This window comes from Python bivittatus, unplaced genomic scaffold (genome assembly GCF_059951505.1).
Source record: "Python bivittatus isolate LINGU-HERP-01145 unplaced genomic scaffold, Pbiv_v1 ctg000270_np1212, whole genome shotgun sequence".
NCBI lineage: Eukaryota > Metazoa > Chordata > Lepidosauria > Squamata > Pythonidae > Python > Python bivittatus.
Window position 1 is genome coordinate 2,485,259 of NW_028277050.1, and position 16,705 is coordinate 2,501,963.

Below are 16,705 nucleotides of genomic sequence, written 5' to 3' on the forward strand. Positions count from 1 at the left end.
TTGAATATTTTTAGGTAAACAGGCATTGGTAAAATGGTATTTCCTTCCCATACTGTGCATGTGTGGTGTAGAAAATTTAATGTTATAAAACTCTAAATATGCTACTAATCTCATATTGTGCATGCATTTTGTTTTGCTAATAAGTGACTTTAGTCAGCTTTTTACTTTTTTACCACTTTTCATGTGGCAACAGTTAATACAGAGGGCATGTTTGCATAGGAAGATCCAGTAGTTTGTACTACAAAGTCATTTGTAGTGTGACTTGGGTAAAAGGGAGACTATAATCTTATAAAAACTTGGGAAATAAAGCCAACTGAACACAACGGGTTTTATTTCTAGTCAGGAAAGATCGGATTTCACTGTTAACAGTGTAGCCAAGAGTGCTCAAGCATGACTCCTCTTTTCTGAATAAATTCTAAAATAATACCTTTTTTTATAATATCAGGCATTTTTTTAAAAAAAGTGGAAAATAGGCATCTTAGGCAAGGTGGGGTTTGTTTGCGGGGTGTGTGTGTGTGTGTGTTAAATTTAACGCTCAGCAAACTTCCCTCGGGTTCGCAGGCGCATTTTCCTCTACGGAAATTCTGTAGAGGGTTAAAAAAAAAAAGTTTTAATAAAGAGATGAAGTAAGGGAAACTATCCGTAGGTCTTAAGAAACAAGCAAGCTTGCGTCCCTTCTTCTCTTCCGCGCGCGCGGCCAGGACTGCGTCGATAGGGGTTAAACGGAGCGCTCAAAACTTCTGAGGACAGCAAGCGGGCTGGGGGGAGAAAAAGACGCCGAAAAGGGGGGAAGAGCGCGTCCGCTTCCCCGCCGATCTCCGACCCAATAAATCTCGTCCTTTTCTCCGTTGCAAGCCAACCCAGGAGCCCTCAGCTTCTCCGGAGCTGCTGCGGCTGAATCAGGCTTCGAAGCCGCTTGCCAGGGAGCCGTCGGTCGAAGACCGAAGAGCCGCCGGGCGCTCGGGCCAGGGCGCGCGGCTCGAGGGGCCCGCCCGCAGCTCCTCGGGTTTCCTCGGCGGGGGACCTCTGCTGCCGCGGAGGGCGAAGGGGGCGCGGGGCGTTGGGGGCGGGCCCCCTCTTTTGTCCCTCCCTGGGGCCTGCTGCGGCGGGGCGGAGCCGAGGAGCGAGAGGTAGGAGGAGGGTGGCGGGGCTCGCTCGCCGCCTGAGGCCTCTTTGGCCGTGCAGGAGACTCGAGGGGCTCCGCTTTGGGGCGCGGAAAAGCCGCAGCGCGACTGCCCCGGGCGGGCCCAGGCGGTGGGAGGGCTGGCAGGTGCGACCTGGCGGCCGCGAATTCCCTGCGCTGGCCGGAGGTGCGCAGAGCGAGGCTGGCGCGCGAGCGTCCGGAGTGGGGAGAGGGGCCTCTCCGCCGCTCGCCAGCAGTCCCGTCCAAGTGCCTCGTAAAGACTCCGCGTTTCTGGGGGCTCGCTCGCCTTGTCACTGTGGGCTGGGGAGTGGGCGACGTGCCGGAGAGAGGAGACACAGCCGGTGGGGCTGGGTGGGGGCACTATTGCTTCACTTGCGAGGTTCAGCTCCTCTCCTTCCGCCGGGCACCCCCTTTTTGCTTCCCCGCTTTGTCTTGGGGGCCTCAGATTCAGACAGCCCTGATGGTTTAGAGGCCTGACAATCCCCTTTCTTCCCTGACACGAATTCTGCAATGCCAGTTGGCATCTTTCCTGTTGGGAAAACTCTGCCTAGCTCAGGACAGTCTCTGATGATTAATCGCTTGTCTAATAAGCAAACCAGAGCTACAGCTTTCCGAATAGTTTGTATGGGCCTTTCCGCACCTGAAAGGGCAAGGCCAAGACATTGGTTTGCACAATTCTGCCAGTTCAGTTATGGACTGGCTCGTTTGTTACAGCCTAAGCTTTGTGAACCAGAATCCATTTAACCAGGGATGGGGGCTGTTATCCAACATTGGAAGGTGTACATGATGGTGTGCAGAAGAGCAAAATACAAACACTGCAGTCAGGAGAGTGTATTGCTTGTGATTGTAAATATATGTAAAATAAGCTCATGATCTTTCGTAGATGAGTGTCGATGTAACATCGGCATCTTGGCATGAAGACAAAAATATGAGTAAAGCTTCAAAGCCAATTAGTTGGATTCAGGTTGCATTCTGCCATACTTTTTCCTTATAAATTTACTGTATTCAGAATGGACAAATGACAGAATCAAAATGTATCAATAGGGGCTGAAAATGAATAGGTCATTTTCTTAACAGATTAACAAGTGGATGTTCACACTGGCATACTTTGTTTTTAAGATTCTGGAAGAAAGTTTATTTTTTATTTAAACATTTTTGAGAAAAACAAGAAAAGGAAAAATAGAAGAGGAAAAATAAAATACAAAGTATAAAAAAGTAATTTACAAGCATTGTAGTATTAAATAGAACCAAATTGGTTAGATTAAAATGTTCAGTATTTCATTTGTTAGTTTCACAAATAGAATATTTTATGGTGTTTTAAAAACTGCAGGTCATTGTTAAAATCCAAATAGTATACAAATATCAACAGCAATAAGAGTATAAATCATGATATACAATAAACAGTTACAGTAATTTCTCTCTGAACAGTGAAAGATTTATCCTTTTTTAAAGATAATTGAACATTAGAATATTAAGATGTTAAGAAAAACACATGTTTTTAAACACAACGTTATTTAGAGGATGTCATAGTAACAGAAGAAGATCACAACAAAGGATGATTCTAATTTCAATACAATAAGAGTTTGCATAACAGAAGCAGGAATTTGGGCACAAATATTAATACTGACTGCACTAACTTTAAAGTATCAAGAGTGTTAATTATAGAAGGCCTGACTGGCAGCTGTGCTTTGGGCCAATCACTCTCAGCCCAGCCCACCTGATAGGGTTGTGGTGGTGGAGAAAATAGGTAGTGTTATACTGTCTGGAATTGTACAAAAATAAAGCTGTGATATAAATCTAATAAAATAAATTGTAGTCTTTAAAACAGCTAGTGGATGCTTTCTGTCTTGCAGAACCATTGCTGAAGATTTCTATGTAATATCCAATTTAACTAACAATCTGGAATATTAAACTTTCTTTTTGTCCAAGTAAATCCCACAACATGATCCTGGTTGCCTTGGAATAAGCAAAAAAATGCCAGACTGGAGGAGAAAGACAAGGCAGTCTCTGAGAGCACACCCACTGTCAAATTCAGAGCAATAAAAAATCAGCTTGTAATAAAGCTTTTGAGCTGTATCTGGCATCATAGTACAATATTAAAACATTGGCATTTCATATTAAGGATGTGTAAGCGATTGTTTGAGGATCTTGTGAACAGAAGGAGCAGATGAAATCATACAGTATTATCCTTAGTCAGCTGGTTCATTGGAATCTGCCCTGTTCTTTAAGTGACTAACAGTATATACATAACAGCCCCGGGATATATAATTAAGCATGACTGACTGGCTGTGGGTTATAGAGCCACCTGGATCCTGAGAACTTCCATAGGTAATTCTGGACAAGATAATACTTCCCCAGACCAAGTTGGTGCACAATCGGGGGGTCCTCATAGACTTACAGCTCCTATTCAAAAGCAGGTGGCAGGCATGGCCAAGAGGGCCTTTGCACAAATTCATCTTGTGTGCCAATTGGGCTCATTCTTGGATCAGGAGGCTCTGCTCATGGTCACTCATGTCTCAGTCACTTCCACATTGGACTGTTGGACTCAACATGGAGCTGCCATTCAGGAGCATTTGGAAACACCAGCTGGTCCTGAATGGGGTGGCATGGGCAGTTTTGGGTGCTGCACAATTCAGCCATGTAATACAACTGCTGTGTGAGCTGCAGTGGCTCCCAGTAGGTTTCCTGGTGCAATTCAAGGTGCTGGTTATCATCTATAAAGCCCTGTATGGCATGGGGCCAAGATACTTGAGGGACTGCTGCCTCCCATGGTTTTTACCCAGTCCCACTGAATCTAGCATGATAACCTTGGCCTGGTCCCTTTTGTGAAGTGGTGTTGTGTTATGGTACTTCGGAGGCATGCCTTTTCCTTTGCGGTGCCTGCCTTGTGTAACAGGCTCCTCAGAGGGTCAGATGGCCCCAACACTCTTGGCCTTTCAGCTCTTCCCTCAGAATTGAGGGCCCGGGTGTTAGTGGAGCCCAGGTTGTGTTTTTGTCCTGTGCTGATTGAGAAATTAGTTGTATCTAGTGTCTTTTATTGCCTTTTCTATTGTTTTTATAGGCATGTTTCTACTAACCACCCAGAGTTCTTTGATTAAGATGTATTGCTATTTTTTCATATGGTGTTCTTAACTTTTCCAAAGAAAATTTATAAAGGATCAACAGAAATTTAAGATAGCAATAAAAATAAATCTTATATTGCCATTTGCAATACCAAACTATTCTTTACAGCTCTCTAATTTAAACACCTAGCTTTCCTCTTGGTCTCCGTGGAGTTCCCAAATCTCTCTCGCTGGTCAATGTCATTTCTTCTACTCTCCAGAATATTACTGAGTGTGACTCAGAATTTCTTGTGTGAGGCCAGTGTAAAGTTTTAAGACCTAGTCTAAAACTGTAGTCCTCCTTAGTTTGTCTCCTCTCCATTTTGTTTTCATTTCTCCCATTTTTATAATATTCTTAATCATCAAGTTGGAGAGAGGTGAGCACTTGTAAAAGATTCTTTGATGCTTTCAAAATATTTTTCCAAAATAAGCATTTTCATTGGCTATAAAATAGACCTTGGCCTTTACCTTACATTCAGTGGATGATAAGGAAGTTACCAGCTTAGTCACTGTTTTTGAGAACTGAAGATAATATTATTAAGTTTCTTTCATATGCAGCAGATTCTTAGATGGTCTCCATCTGGCATGAAATTGTCTTGAGAAATGGATTTAAACACCCTTCTTTACTAACATCCAGTGGCAGAGAAGCTGATGTTACCCATGACCTTCCATTCTCTCAGATCGGTAACGCAAATAAAATGCACCTGCTTGTTGTTTGCAAACTTGGCAAAATTGTATGTTATGAACGGTACAACTTTGCCAAAATGTTGTAGCGAAACTGTTGGCTTCATTCCTGTAGTATTTGTTTTTTGGAGACTAGTCCTATAAATATATTGCTACTATATCAAATCAAATTGGAAAATGGTATGGTTGGTGGTTCTTATTGTCAGTATTTTAAGAAGACGACATCAAATTATACACAAACATGCTTTTTATAGCTGTACACTTTGTGATGTGAGCATGCTAGAGGCTTCTTCAGTTGTTCCTTGACAAGGTAGACTGATCATATATGTAAAATGACTTTGCATGGGAAAATATATATACATGCACTGAATGTGGCCAAAAGTAATGAAATTTTTTTTTGCAGTCATTAAGTATCACGTGTGCAAATGGAAGATTTTTGTTACTTAGTTTACCTCTCTTCCAGCTAAAGTGTGTAGAATTGTTTTTTAGTGTATACTCCTCTTTGGTTTGATACGTCCTCTTTTGCATGTCTTTATAATCATGTATCAGTGTTGTTTCTTTAATGTTCTTGTTTTTTTTTCCTTTTGTTTAACATTATATTGTGTTCCTTTCTTTTACTGCAACTGAACGACAACAATATAGTTGAAAAAAGCCAATGCAAATTACACTCCTTTAGAGATTAGAATATTGAAGCAGAAAGTAAATATTATTGGAGGTTAGTACAGAATTATAACTTTATATAACCTTATCTAGACGTGGTAGTGGACACTTTCTGTGCCGCCGGATAAGCTGTGTACGCCACCAGATTCTTGTTTTTTAGTACTCATTCAATTAATTAAAATACTCTAAACTCTTTTAATTAATTTTTAAGACATGTAGATTAATATGCTGTGAAGCAAATCCCCATAGCCTGCCATAATCTTTATTGATAAGAAGAAAGAGCGAAGAGTGGTTTTTCTTGTTTCTTAGAAAATAAACATGGTGGAGGCCCCTGCTTTATCTGGGAATGTTGGCTTGAATCTTGACATGTTGACACAAGTCATTTCTCTCTCTAGAGTTAAAAGGTCAAGATTATTTATCTTAACTCATGTGTTACATTCCATGATAATTTAGATACATTTTCTTAAAGATGTGTTTATGAAAATTATTCCTAGGAAGGTACACCCTCTATACTTATCTTTGATATTCAGTCATTCAAAGAATATGTTTATTATCATAAATTCATTCATGCTTCAGAAAATCAGTGGCAAAAGCTGTCAAAATGAGCAACAGTAGAATGCTGAATATAAAGTGACAAAATATTAATATGGGGAAAGAGTAGATGATTATCACATAGGGAAATAAGTTCTAGACTAAATACATACCTTTATTTCAAACAACTAAGCTAATATAGTCATTGCCTTTAGACTATTGGAGATATTTCTCCATGATCTATCCACACCATGCTAATTGGAATTATTTATTAAGTATATGTTCCAACCCCTTCATGGATCACTGCCTTGTCGTGGCGAAGGGGCTTGCGTAACTCAGTGAAGCCATGAGCTATACCGTGCAGGGCCACCCAAGACGGACAGGTCATGACAGAGAGTTCTGACAAAATGTGGTCCACTGGAGAAGGAAATGGCAACCCACTCCAGTATCCTTGCCAAGAAAACCCCATGGACAATGTTAAAAGGCTAAAAGATATGATGCCGGAAGATGAGCCCCTCAGGTCGGAAGGTGTCCAATATGCTACTGGGGAAGAGCGGAGGGCATTTCCAAGTAGCTCCAGAAAGAGTGAAGCGGCTGGGCCAAAGCCGAAAGGACGTTCAGCTGTGGATGTATCTGGAAGCGAAAAGAAGGTCCGATGCTGTAAAGAACAATATTGTATAGGTACCTGGAATGTAAGATCTATGAACCAAGGCAAGCTGGATGTGGTCAAACATGAGATGACAAGATTGAACATCGACATCTTGGGAATCAGCGAACTGAAATGGACGGGAATGGGTGAATTTAATTCGGGTGACCATTATATCTACTACTGTGGGCAAGAAACCCTTAGAAGAAATGGAGTTGCACTCATAGTGAATAAGAGAGTGGGAAAGGCAGTAATGGGGTACAACCTCAAAAACGACAGAATGATCTCAGTGCGTATCCAAGGCAAACCATTCAATATCACAGTCATCCAAGTCTATGCCCCAACCACTGATGCTGAAGAAGCTGAAGTTGACCACTTCTATGAAGACCTACAACACCTTCTAGAACTGGCACCAAAAAAAGATGTCCTTTTCATCATAGGGGATTGGAATGCTAAAGTAGGAAGTCAAGGAGTAATCGGAATAACAGGCAAATTTGGCCTTGGAGTACAAAATGAAGCAGGGCAAAGGCTAATAGAGTTCTGTCAAGAGAACAAGCTATTCATAGCAAACACTATTTTCCAACAACACAAGAGACAACTCTACACATGGACATCACCAGATGGTCAATACCGAAACCAGATTGATTATATACTTTGCAGCCAAAGATGGAGAAGCTCTATACAGACAGCAAAAACAAGACCAGGAGCTGACTGTGGCTCAGATCATGAGCTTCTTACTGCAAAATTTAGGCTTAAATTGAAGAATGTAGGGAAAACCACTAGACCACTCAGGTATGACTTAGATCATATTCCTTGTGAGTACACAGTGAAGGTGATGAATAGATTTAGAGGATTAGATTTGGTAGACAGAGTGCCTGAAGAACTATGGACGGAGGTCCGTAACATTGTACAGGAGGCAGCAACTAAAACCATCCCAAAGAAAAAGAAATGCAAGAAAGCAAAATGGCTGTCTGATGAGGCTTTACAAATAGCTGTGGAAAGAAGGAATGCGAAAAGCAAGGGTGAAAGGGAAAGATATAAGCAACTGAATGCAGATTTCCAGAGAATAGCCAGGAGAGATAAGAAGGCCTTCTTAAATGAACAGTGCAAAGAAATTGAGGAAAACAATAGAATGGGGAAGACTAGAGATCTCTTCAAGAAAATTGGAGATATGAAAGGAACGTTTAGTGCAAAGATGGGCATGATAAAGGACAAAAAAGGCAGGGACCTAACAGAAGCAGAAGAGATTAAGAAGAGGTGGCAAGAATACACAGAAGAACTATACAAGAAAGATCTTAATGTCCCTGATGTCCACGCTGGTGTGATCACTGACCTTGAGCCAGACATCCTAGAGAGTGAAGTCAAGTGGGCCTTAGGAAGCATTGCTAACAACAAAGCTAGTGGAGATGACAGTATTCCAGCTGAGTTATTTAAAATACTAAAAGATGATGGTGTTAAAGTGCTGCACTCAATATGCCAGCAAGTTTGGAAAACGCAACAGTGGCCACGGGATTGGAAAAGGTCAGTTTACGTTCCAATTCCAAAGAAGGGCAACGCCAAAGAATGCTCAAACTATCGCACAATTGCACTCATTTCACATGCTAGCAAGGTTATGCTCAAAATCCTACAAGCTAGGCTTCAGCAATACATGAACCGAGAACTACCGGATGTACAAGCTGGGTTTCGAAGAGGCAGAGGAACTAGAGATCAAATCGCCAACATTCGCTGGATCATGGAGAAAGCACGAGAGTTCCAGAAAAATATCTACTTCTGCTTCATTGACTATGCAAAAGCCTTTGATTGTGTGGATCACAACAAACTGTGGCAAATTCTTAAAGAGATGGGAATACCAGACCACCTTACCTGTCTCCTGAGAAATCTGTATGCGGGCCAAGAAGCAATAGTTAGAACCGGTCATGGAACAACCGATTGGTTCAAAATAGGGAAAGGTGTACGACAAGGCTGTATACTGTCACCCTGCTTATTTAACCTATATGCAGAGTACATCATGAGAAATGCCAGGCTGGAAGAATCACAAGCCGGAATTAAGATTGCAGGGAGAATCATCAACAACCTCAGATATGCGGACGATACCACCCTAATGGCAGAAAGTGAAGAAGAACTAAAGAGCCTCTTGATGAGGGTGAAAGAGGAGAGTGCAAAAGCTGGCTTGAAACTCAACATTAAAAAAACTAAGATCATGGCATCTGGACCCATCAATTCCTGGCAAATAGAAGGGGTAGAAATGGAAGCAGTAACAGACTTCATTTATTTGGGCTCCAAGATCACCGCAGATGGAGACTGCAGCCATGAAATTAAAAGACGCTTGCTCCTTGGGAGGAAAGCTATGGCAAGCCTAGATAGCATATTAAAAAGCAGAGACGTCACCTTGCCGACAAAGATCCGCATAGTCAAAGCTATGGTTTTTCCAGTAGTAATGTATGGCTGTGAGAGCTGGACCATAAAAAAGGCTGAGCGCCGAAGAATTGATGCCTTTGAACTGTGGTGCTGGAGAAGACTCTTGAGAGTCCCCTGGACTGCTAGGAGGTCAAACCAGTCAATCTTAAAGGAAATCAACCCTGATTGCTCATTGGAAGGATCGATAATGAAGCTCAAGCTCAGATATTTTGGCCACCTAATGCGAAGAGAGATCTCTTTGGAGAAGACCCTGATGCTGGGAAAGATTGAAGGCAAAAGGAGAAGAGGACGGCAGAGGATGAGATGGTTAGATAGCATCACTGAAGCAATGAGCATGAAACTGAGCAAACTCAGGGAGGCAGTGAAGGACAGGAAGGCCTGGCGCAATATGGTTCATGGGGTCACGAAGAGTCGGACACGACTTAACGACTAAACAACAACAATATGTTCCAATCTGTCCAATAAGCTCAGATCTCTAGAACTAAGTATTTCAGCCAAAGAGAATTCAATGAGGATAACTTAGTTTAAACTTTAACCATTTTAACATTTGGAGGCCAGGCAGATCTTGTATTGGGTTCAATTGTTGTGTACAGTATGCTGACTTGCAGGAGGAGGTTGGTGCTAAGATAGAAAAATAAATTATGATTTTCCCAACTTTGCAGACAGATGCAGCCTAGCCATTTCTCTCATATCCTTAACATTAAAAATTATTTTCCTTGTAAAATGGTGTGTTCATTACTTTCTTATGCCATGCTCCTACTGCACTGTAAACTTCTGGGGAATACCAGTATTAAATTGTTGTTGTTACTGCTTCCCATGCAGCCTGGTCTAGGAATCCCAGAGTAGAGAGGTGGTGTAGTAGCAGGTCATCCTGATTATCACCTTGTTTGGTCTTCAGTGCACAATAAGTAAAGCGGTATATTAACAAATATTAATTACATGCTCAGCCAAGGAGCACAGAGCAATGTATAAAGGTTTGCCAACCTTCATTTTTACCCTCAGGTAAGTGTTATCTTAGATAATATAATTGGCCTGCATAGTGAGCCTAATGCATGAGTAGCAATGAACAGTCCAAGTCCTTCTGCTTGTCCTGCATAATGTAGTATGGCACTATAGTAGTTAGATCACAAACATGGCTGTATTTCTTAATGAGTAGCTTTTTCCTATCCGCTGTAGGAAAAACTAGCTGTAATTCAGCCGGTAACTCTTTGTCTTTGGGAAGGAATGAATATAACCTTACTCAAATAATAGGGTAAGGGAATACACACTTGGTTCAAAAATCCAAATTTCCATGCAGTTCAGGGGAAACAATTCTCTGTGCTGGTAGTAGAAGTTCAAATTCCTCTACCAAAACTTGTTTTCAGCTGATTGATTTGACTTTAAAAATACAGAGGTGTGAGAAGGAATAGGGGAGAAAAAAAACCTGGTCAGTGGTGTTTTATTTATGTGGGTGGGTTGCTCACCAGCTCAGTAATACCAGAGCTGCTGATTCCACCTGCTGGCTGGAAAATTAATTCTCTTTACTAACTTCACTACCTACCACCTATTCTAAGACGGAGTGATCAAATACCCTATTTCTAACATCATACATTATTCAGAGTGGTGTTTCATGCTCATTGCTTTTGAACTTGGCAATTGAATGGTAATGATATGGAAGGAGGAAACACAACACTTTAATTTGCTGGCCAAGAATGAAATGGATTGGTTAGCAACTTGGACAGAGAGGTTTCTGCTATTTTTTTTTTTTAATCTGCGCTCAGCCGTTACCAACTCTGCAGTGACTGCTTGGACGAGTCCTTGCAGTTTTCAAGGCAATTGTTTCGGAAGTGGTTTGCCAGAGCCTCCTTCCTAGAGCAGAGCCCAGCTGGCGAGCGCAGGAGGCGGGGTTTCCATTGCTTCGCGCCCTTTTTGGGCGTGCGGGGTTTTTCGCGCTTACCCGCAACTGCTCCTGACTCCTTTTTTGCAAGGCGCCGCCAGCATTTTTCCTCCCACCGGAGTGAGAGTCCCCATTTATCTACTCACGTGAGTTTTCGACCTGTTGGGTTGACAGGAACTGGGGAGGAAACAGGAGCTCACCCTGCTAACGCGAAGGCTGGACTCGAACCGCTGAAGCGTCGACCATTTCTGGCCGGCAACTTTCAGCGTCATTAAGCCGCTGTGCCACTGCGTCCCCCTTTCTGCTATTCAGTTGTATAATAACAGATTGAGAACAAGCATCAGAAATGATTTGATTTCCTCTGTATCAAAGTACATATATGAATCTCCCATTTTTTTTATATGTGCTTAAAGAGCAGGGAGTTCAATATCAAGAATTTAATTGACTTCCCATGCTGAAGTGATGCTTCCAAATAGCTCTAGTGACAGACAAAATGCCATGCTGGGCACAAGAAAAATTCCAAAGTCCACATTAACTCAAAAGCTACATTAGACCAACCATTATCACAACAGTGTGCAAGATGGTGAGATGTCAGCATCTCTTCATTAAGCAAAATACTATAGAAAGTAGATGGGCAGAGATTGGGGAGAAAGGTGACTGGATGCTAAAGTCTATGTAGCCAGAGTTTTAGATGGAACATGAGAAGAAAGTGCAGATTTTGAATAAGGTTCCTTGTGGACTGTCTGCCCATCAGACTGTGAGGATGAGAAAACAATAGATAATCCAACACAGCTATAGTAGAAGTCTCATTAGATTATTATGTTTTTATTTTATTAGATTTACTCCCTGTATTATTTTTCCCACAGCAACCCATAGGGTATGTTGAGCAGAGAGACATCAAGTCACCCAGAGAACTTCCAAGGCTGAAAGAGCATTTGAAGCTAGGCCTTCCTGCTCCTAGTCCTAAACCTTTACACCAGACTAGTGTTTCTCAATCTCTGCAACTTTAAGATGTGTCAGCTGGGGAATTCTGGGAGTTGAAGTCCACACATCTTAAAGTTGTTGAGTTGAGAAACTCTGCACTAGACCATACCTTCTGTTTACAGTACTTAAATTTAACTCCATCCATGAATGAAAACCACTGATTCTTTTACTGATTGAAAGTAGAAACAGAAATTGAAGAACTTTTTAAAATTAAAAGTGCAAATAATTTTTGTACAATGCAATTTACCTAGTTTTTCCTCTATTCATTTTATCCCGTTTTACTTTTATAATCCTATTTTGATGGAGGAAGGATGTCTAATGGCGTTAGGATGTAAGTTAGCACATTTTTTATTTGAAGGGTTAAAAAAAAAGTCATAACAATTAGCAAAGTTGAGGAAACTGCTTGGATTAAACTAGCAGAGCATTCTGGTTACGTTTTGATATGTTATTTAGGGTAACGATTGATACTTCAGTTAGATATAAATAAAATATGTATTTAATTTGAATGGCTCCATTTCTGCACCATTCTTTCCAAGTGATCAATGTGAAGATAAATATTTTAAAAGCATTGTCTTGTTCTGTGCCCATGTATTGTTCTATGCCTAGGAAAGGACTAAAATCTTGCTGCTCCTTTTGCAGATGGCAAAGCCTGATGGTACAATAAAGGAAAACATTATGGGAGCTCTTTGGTACTACTCGGTAAGCCGAACCTGCCCTAAAATCTATTTTTAGTTTCTGTCCTTTCACGTTATATGTTTGTAATTGATCAGTAAATACAGAAAGCAACTCCCTTTGGAGCTGAAACACTGCAAATGGCCTTGGCGTCATGTAGCAAACAAAGGGACCAGGATATTACATAGCGATCTAATGGGGATTGGACAATTGTATTGATGGACCTCAAAAATCATTTAGTCCGATCCTCTGCTGAAGCTGAAAATCCCCTGTTAGAGCTTTTTCCGGTAGCTATTACTTCTGGTTAAAACCTCTTAACAACTTCTATCCACTGTTAAAAAAAAAATGCTCATTCTCTCAGGTAGTTTTCCTTTTTCTTTTTTTTTTGGTAACATTGGTTTTGATCCTTTCCTCTGGATGAACTGAACATACATTAACTCCATTGTTGATGACACTGATAAATATCCTTTGTTGTTGTTGTTCAGTCGTTAAGTCGTGTCCGACTCTTCGTGACCCCATGAACCCTATTGCGCCAGGCCTTCCTGTCCTTCACTGCCTCCCTGAGTTGGCTCAGTTTCATGCTCATTGCTATCCTAAGAGAGCTTCTTACCATTTCTGGGCCCTTATCTTAACACATTATAAATTCTCTGTATGTTTTCAATTAAAGAGTAAAATTAAGGGAATGGGGAAAGTAAATTGTGATCTCCCAGATCCCAGTAATGGGAATCTAGTTCTCCAGAGGTTGTGGAATAATTATTTCTATGGATCATTAACAATGATCTATCAATACCTAATAGTGAAGGATGCTGGAAGTTGCACTTCAGGAACTCTGTAGGGCCAGAGGTTGCCCAACCTTGCATATATAGTTGCACAAACCATTATTTTAATATGGAAAGATTGTGTGTGTGTGTGTGTGTGTGTGCGTGTGCATGTTATTTGAAAGCTGTTTTAAGTTGTTGCAATAGCAATCTACATGACCACATCTGTCTTGCTATAAGTAGGATTGCTGAGCTGACATCTGTGGATGGAACCAGAAGAGGGGTTGTGCCCCTCTGCGCTCCCAGACTCTTCAGAGAGAGAAATCTCCTATGAGATCATAGGTGAGAGATTCATTTATCCATTTTTTTCAAAAAAGTGATTTCCACCTAATACAGTACTGCTGTTCCTACCTTATGTATGGTGGGGGGTCTGTTCATCCTTAAGGGCAAGTTTACTGACCACCCTACTGTAACCATTTTCTCTTACTTCCCCTTTCTATGCTTTTGGGAGTGGGTTGTCTGGCAACTGCAGTTTCCTTTGGAGAATATGGTAGGATGGTATGGTGGTAGATCTTAGTGAACCTTTGGTGGAGGCACCAGCAACACATCCTTCCCCCCTAGCTTTTCTGGTAGGAAAGGTAGGAGGGGTTGAATGGAAAGGAGTCCAATTTTTGCCTTGTTGTGAAAGCTGAGTAGAAATTATGACCCTTGTTGCAAGGACAACAAGAGCAAATGACATGCAAAAGATACAAGATCTCCTTTTCTCTTCCATCTTTCCTTCTCTGTCAATTAATTCGATATGTGGCATATTGGTGGGGGGTGGCGGGTGGGATAGAAGCTACTTAGGGAAGGAGTTAAAAGCAGAGGCAGGGAAAGGATAGGACCCCCCCTTCTATCCTTGGCTCTGTACTTTAAGATGAGCCCTGCCTTCCCCTCCTTAGTTTGCAAATATTTGGCAGAGACTTTATTGGTGAAAATAAATAATGTCTTTACACATAGGAGAAAACAGATAAGGTAGTGGCGCAGGATTATTTTTTTATACACCACTATTCATTAAGTCCCCCAATGTAGATTCCAGTCTGTTTTGAGCTGCAACAGTTCTTCATTTGGGGTCGTTTATTGTGCCTGGGAATTTCCCTTTATATGCTTCAAAAGGAGCAGTGTGCCTGCCTTTAGGGCAGTGGGTCCCTTTCTCATACAGCTATTTAATATATGCTCAACTTGAGGGTGCTGGAACAGTTGCTGGAACAGTTGTTTATCTGGAGTAAAATTCAAAGGAGGAGCTAAATTGACTTCATTCCTTCAAGCTTTTCTATCATTGTTTATACATTAATTGTGTACGTGTTTTCAAAGTAAAAGAAACGAATTGTAGTCAACTAAGAAAACATTTCTTTTGGACACTTGAAGGACATCATGTTATTTTCTTAACCTTCCTATCTGGTGTTTCTCTCTTCAAGGGAATTATGCAATCCCAAGTGACTATGAGCAGGATATTCTTGAAGGGGATGATTCAGAGAATGTGCAGGAAGAGATTTTATCCGGGCAAGCCTCTGAGAAACAGGACAGGCCAGGCTGTTGCTTTGATCAACCACAAGTTGAAACAGCTGACCCATCAGAAGGCTTTGAGATCCTCCAAGATCTCATCCCCACAACTGGAACTCCTTTGGGATTAGAACCATCGAATTACACTAAAAGTGGAGAGACCGCCCAAGAAAACACAACCCTTAGTACCCAAGCTGAGATCTCGTCTATAGGAGAGAAGCCTCATAAATGCACTGAATGTAGCAAGAGTTTTAGCTGGCATTCTGACCTAATAAAACATCAGCGAATTCACACAGGAGAGAAGCCCTATATCTGTAGCGAATGTGGGGAAAATTTCACTGTGAGCTCTCACCTTTTTATGCACAAGAGAATCCATTCAGGAGAGAAGCCATTCCTTTGTCCTGAGTGTGGGAAATGCTTCAGTCGAAACACTCATCTTGTCAGTCACCAGAGAACTCACATAGGAGAGAAGCCCTTTGAATGCAGAGAGTGTGGGAAAAGTTTCAGGGATTGTTCAACCTTGACACAGCACCAGAGAACCCACACCGGTGAGAAGCCTTATATATGCTTTGAGTGTGGGAAAGGCTTTGTACAGAGTTTGCACCTCATAAGGCACCGGAAAACCCATGTTGGGGAGAAACTCTATAAGTGTGCTGAGTGTGGGAAAGACTTCCATTACAAGACTCACCTTGTGCAACACCACAGGCTTCACGTAGCATAACAGGGCAAGGAGAGGACTGGCTTCTTGGTCATGGAAGTTGCTAGGCCAAATGGATACTTCTTCCCTGTAGTTAACAGGGACTAGCACTTAGGTGGTTGCATGTTTGTCAGTGCAAATAGCAAATCGGATTTTGGATGGTAGATCATTGTTTTCCAAAGCACATTTTAGCAGATGAATGATATAAACCCATGTACATGTGGTGGAGAACCTTGGTCTTTCTAATTCCTAGATGCACATACATGTTTTTTAAAACATACATGTAGATCAGTGTTGTCCAAACTTGGCCACTTTAAGATGAGTGGACTTCAACTCCCAGAATTCCCCATTCCACTCATCTTAAAGTGGCCAAGTTTGGACAGCACTGATGTAGACATTTGTAGGTGGTCCAAACAGGATGGACCTGCTGGTAGCAGGAGTTGTAGAAGTGAGGTACACACAGAAAGATATGGAGCTTCCCTGGGGAGCAAGGAAGCAGGGCTGGATGGTAGAGGTCTGATCATCTAAGAAAGGCAGGGTACAGGTTGCTAAGACCCATTGACTGAAGAGCAGACAGGGAAAGAAACATGTTTTGTATTCTTTTGTGGTAACAGAAACTCTGCAGTGTTACGTAGTTGATTTCAAATGGTGCTTTTGAAAACTCTCCCTTTTCATCTCCAGGTGGAAAAATTCCCCTTTCATATCCATACTGTATGCCAAAGTCAGTGGGTGGGTTGGAGGAGAGTGAGAAGCAGTTTTGGAGGGCTTTTTTTTGGCTTTTTTTTTTTTTAAACCCTCATTAAAATAACTTGTCATCCCAACTTTAATTTCTTTACTGTTTTCTTGGTTGAAATTCAGTGTGGATGTCTGGAATTTTTTTTCACAAGCCTTCAGCAGAAAATTAAAATTTGGCTATGTCCTAAATAATCAAGAGTAGAGTGATACAAGTAGCTAATTTACATACTAGGTGGTGTGATGCTTTTTGATCTGTC

At 41.5% G+C, this 16,705-nt stretch overlaps 1 protein-coding gene across 7 annotated transcripts; it reads left to right on the plus strand.

Moving 5' to 3' along the window:
- Nucleotides 1-795: 795 nt before the first annotated feature.
- On the plus strand, nt 796-16,551 carry ZNF697 (zinc finger protein 697). Of its 7 annotated transcripts, none has more exons than XM_088138602.1 (4): nt 796-1,130; nt 12,684-12,743; nt 13,715-13,816; nt 14,932-16,551. In XM_088138602.1, the coding sequence occupies exons 3-4, from the start codon at nt 13,741-13,743 to the stop codon at nt 15,735-15,737; spliced, it is 882 nt and encodes a 293-aa protein (XP_087994728.1). In that variant the 5' UTR covers nt 796-1,130; nt 12,684-12,743; nt 13,715-13,740; the 3' UTR covers nt 15,738-16,551. The 7 variants fall into 7 exon arrangements, with proteins under 7 accessions (XP_087994728.1, XP_087994724.1, XP_087994725.1 ...); XM_088138598.1 differs by having other exon boundaries at nt 797-1,130; nt 13,718-13,816; nt 14,932-16,550; XM_088138599.1 differs by lacking the exon at nt 796-1,130 and adding an exon at nt 1,185-1,270 and having other exon boundaries at nt 13,718-13,816; nt 14,932-16,550.
- Nucleotides 16,552-16,705: the final 154 nt, after the last annotated feature.